Raw genomic sequence first — 4,392 nt, forward strand, 5'->3', positions numbered from 1 at the left:
TTCTAAAATAAGTTTTTAGCAAACAAATATGACGTCATAGAATTGGATGACTTTAAATCGATTTTTTCTGGTAATTCAGTAATTTTAACTGGAAGAAAATATGATAAATATGGTTTCCTTCCAATGTAGCAAATCAAATGGATTTATGGATGCTATTTACTTATTGTAATGTGCTGAAGAAGAAAATAAATGTCAAAAATGGGTGTCTTACATGCAGTATTGTCTCTGGTCACTAAACTTACCAGATTTGCTATACTGGTTCATCGTGAATGAGCATTTTATTCGTATGCAATGGACTATAATGCACAGCCATAAAAAGAAGAATTTAAAACACGCCCATGTAGTCCTATTGTCATTTTCTCCTCATAGTAATATAAACTGTTGATGACTGTCTATTTTTATAAATATAATTTTTAAATATTCTTCTATAAAATAATTTTGATAAGACGTATTTGGAAAATTTTCGATGCCTCCTTGTATTGCTGATACAGCAGCCATTACTAACAATCTATTAGGCCATTGGCCCGAGGGGGCATCTATGTGCTCCCCCACAGGATAACAAACCTGTATTTTACAGAAGCCTTGGGATCCCTAGAATACGAAATGGGATTTTAACAGAAAAAATATAGGGACTCAATAGCTGTTACGGTCATGTTTTGAAGTGTACCTGAAAATCACGATTTTGCGGCCACATGCATTTTGTCAAATTTGTCTTCTTGTAAGTCATCTACTGAGCTTACTCTATAACATGGCCTGACTTGTGGGATATCATTAGAAATGAAAAATATTGTTCTTTGAAATACTATATTGCAATATGCAAAATCTTCTATAGTTTTCATGAAATAGGACCATGGATGACCCTTCGGGCCAATGGCCTAATAGATTGTTAGTTATGGCTGCAGTATCAGCAATACAAGGAGGCATCGAAAATTTTCCAAATACGTCTTATCAAAATTATTTTATAGAAGATATTTAATATCCATTAATAAAAAAAGACAGTCATCAACAGCTTATATTACTATGAGGAGAAAATGACAATAGGATTACATGGGCGTGTTTTATTTGATTTGCTTCATTGGAAGGAAACCGTATTTATCATATTTTCTTCCGGTTAAAATTACTGAATTACTGAAAAAAATCGATTTAAAGTCATCGAATTCTCTGACGTCATATTTTTTTGCTAAAAACTTATGCATTTTAGAAAGACCTGTATCTAAGCTTTCTAAAACTATAAGGTATATGGCATTTCAAGCCAGTTTACTTCGTCAGGGAAGGAAAGTTGTACCCTTACCCCCAGCTTTGCACACCCCATACAGATACACGCAATTCCGACTCCAGAGAAGTAGTGTATTGTAAAATATCCAATGCTAACACTTATTTCATGTTTAATATGTAGAAATAAATAATGTAAACACAAAAAGCTGTCAAAATGTTGCTTCATAAAAAGTAAATCACAATTGTTACATGGTATTTTGGGTATAAAATTTCAAATTTGGCAAAAAAATTCATTTTAAAGTCATCTTATTCAAAGTACACAAATTTATTTTGCTAAACTTGGTATTTTTTCATAAAGAGCAGTATCTGAGCTTTCCAAAAATGTAGAGGTTGTGTTATTTCATGGTAGATTACTCAATGTAGGGAGGATATAGTACCCCCTACCCCTACCCATTTTTCGCCATTTTTCACGGTACATGCAAATAAAAAACCAGCCCAGATAGGTAGTGCATCCCAAAATATCCAATGTTAACATCTCTTTTCTTGTTCAGCAGGTCGTAAAGAACAAAAAGATACCCATGTGGTAGAGATGTGTGTGTGTGTGTGTGTGTGTGTGGGGGGGGGTTGCATGCACGGTGGGCCCTCCAGCCCACGGACTATAACAGTTGAACAAAATTATCTAACAGAGTTGTTCTTGAAATGTGTTACATTACTCTTCTGCGATCAAAGCATGTTAACATTAGCAAAAGATTACTGAGCAAGCACTTCATTAAAGGATGTCGCTTTCTCGAAATGTCCAGATATTGCTAAAGTTTTTCATGCTGCATGCATGCATACCGACCTACTAGTTTACCCCATCCAGTGATGTAACACATGTCTCCGTTTTGGAACATGTCACCTTCGCAAGGTAACGGAACAACATCTATATTAGAGTTGTTCAAGTCGGCGGAACTTGCTAGTTGGACCAATGCAATGTCGAAATCTAACGTGTCAGCGTCATAGAGCTTGTGTAGGATAGGGCGATCGGCAAACTGAATGCAGTCACTCATAGGATCGATTTGGCTCAGGTTGTGCACACCAACGCAGGCAAGGTAACCAGAGTACGATGAGCTGCGAGGAACGGATGAACGAGAAACGAGAGACTTCAAAGTAGACATACAAAGACTTTCCTGGAGACAAAGACTTGTCCCCCACACCATATGAAACTCAAACAAAGATTTCTTTCCAGGGGTGGATTTGTACTTAAAACTCCCCTTCCTCTTTCTTCAGAAGACATAAGAATTCAATGAAGCGCCGTTTGAAATAACTGTAGTATATGATGATGTTCACCATTATCGTCACATACCTTTCTGGCCAAAATAGTGTGCCGCTGTGAGAATCCAATCTTCGGAGATAAGTGAACCTCAACAGAAATCGCCCTTATCAACTGAATAAAACACTATCTGGTCCCAAGGAAAAAAAGCGTTGTCAGTATCAGAACCCTTTCATTACGAAAGGCACAATTATCAGATTTATGTAATAGGAAACGTACTTAGTTGACACAGTGGTTGAGGGACTTTGGTTGACACAAATTTCAATAGGAAAAACTAATTGACAATGTGTTAGTGAGCACTTCACGCATCCACTGATGTGAGAATTTGGATTGAGAAGGACATAGCCAAATGACAAAAAAGTGTTGTTAATTCAAATTTGTAATGAAGTGAAAACATCATCCCATGTCTTTTTTATCATTTTACTAATTCGAGTGTAATCTTTTTTTGGCTTGAAAACTTTCTTTAGTTCGAATGTAATAATTTTTGACCTTCCGTTGATATTTATTTGATGTTTACCCAACAGTGTTAGTCAGAAACTCTAGCTGCTAATTTACATCAATAAAATAGTTACTTTTAGGTAAATGACGCAACAAAATTATCCCAATGAATCAGTCATATAATTGTAATGAGAGTCAAAGCTTAAAATGATATTACCGATTATTCATTTCTTCCAAGCACCGACACGTAGGCACAGACTTTACACATAGACGTTTTGAACAAAAAGCACCTCTGCAGCTATCTCAAGACCAAATAGTCAATCTTTTATGAACTTGTGTGTCTGAAACATCTGATGATGCAACTTTCACTACGAACACTGCAACGTGATTGAAACGGAATAGTCGTCGACCCCAGATTTTATTAAAATCAATTTTTGTTTGTTATTTTCGACCTAATATCTACCCTAAATGATATTATTCACCTGCCACGGCCACTCGCCAACATCTGCATCTTTACCGCCAACAATGTTAATGTTGAAATCTGTCCTTCCATCTGACTGCCTAGCATTGCGACCTCCATAAGCTGACATTTCATCTGGAATTGATTATGAGAGAGAGAGAGAGAGAGAGAGAGAGAGAGAGAGAGAGAGAGAGAGAGAGGAGAAGCGAGAGAGAGAGAGAGAGAGAGAGAGAGAGAGAGAGAAGAGAGAGAGAGAGAGATGATTTATTTGAACTATTTGGTTTGTGATGCACACTTTTAATAATAATAATAATAATAATAATAATAATAATAATAATAATAATAATAATAATAATAATAATAATAATAATAATAATAACAAGGCAGTATTGCTGAAGGCAATGAGTACTTGGGCCGAGATAGAGTAATTTTGAGGACAATATATACTACTATTCAAATATGGTCTTGAATTTCCTCCTGTCAATTAGGCATTTGATTAACTGGTTATTAAACGAAGCAATGGCATGACAACGGCAAAATATGTCTAGCAACTTTTGTGGAGTTTGAGGCAGGGGTTCTTTATTTATAGTGAAATTGCTTAAACTCCTTAAATATTCAAATTACAGCAAATTTCTTTTGTTCTCGATGGTAGATGTCTAATATTTAGATGCGCATATTTAGATTTCTACCCTATAGTTATCCCTATATACCAAAAATCGGACATCCAGCTCTATTGGCTTGCTCAGAATTAGATATGCAAATAATTAATGAGGTACAATATGTGGTGTCATAAGGTGTCCCATCATACCAAATATGAAGGGTGTAGCACTTGTGGTTACTGAGTTGTGGACAAATATATATATTTGAGGTCAAAGGTCATTGAGGTCACGTGACATTTTGTCAAAATAATTGTATTGCTAAGTTATTCCTATATACCAAAAATCAGACCTCTAGCTCTATTGGCTCG

At 35.6% G+C, this 4,392-nt stretch overlaps 1 protein-coding gene across 1 annotated transcript; it reads right to left on the minus strand.

Annotated features, from left to right (window-relative positions):
• Window positions 1-2,021: 2,021 nt before the first annotated feature.
• LOC139116601 (chymotrypsin-like elastase family member 1) lies at window positions 2,022-3,533 on the minus strand. The gene is made up of 2 exons (XM_070679198.1): window positions 3,448-3,533; window positions 2,022-2,325 (listed from the first exon to the last, which is right to left on the minus strand). Exons 1-2 carry the CDS (start codon window positions 3,531-3,533, stop codon window positions 2,022-2,024), a joined length of 390 nt encoding a protein of 129 aa, XP_070535299.1.
• Window positions 3,534-4,392: the final 859 nt, after the last annotated feature.

The sequence above is a fragment of the Ptychodera flava genome, chromosome 17, assembly GCF_041260155.1.
Source record: "Ptychodera flava strain L36383 chromosome 17, AS_Pfla_20210202, whole genome shotgun sequence".
Lineage (NCBI taxonomy): Eukaryota > Metazoa > Hemichordata > Enteropneusta > Ptychoderidae > Ptychodera > Ptychodera flava.

Excerpts from the sequence above, each read along its gene's own strand:
- LOC139116601 (XM_070679198.1), bottom strand. The coding sequence starts at position 3,533 with ATGCTAGGCAGTCAGATGGAAGGACAGATTTCAACATTAACATTGTTG. Across the intron at positions 2,326-3,447 it reads TTGGCGAGTGGCCGTGGCAG|CTCATCGTACTCTGGTTACC; the intron begins GTGAATAATATC and ends CGTTCCTCGCAG.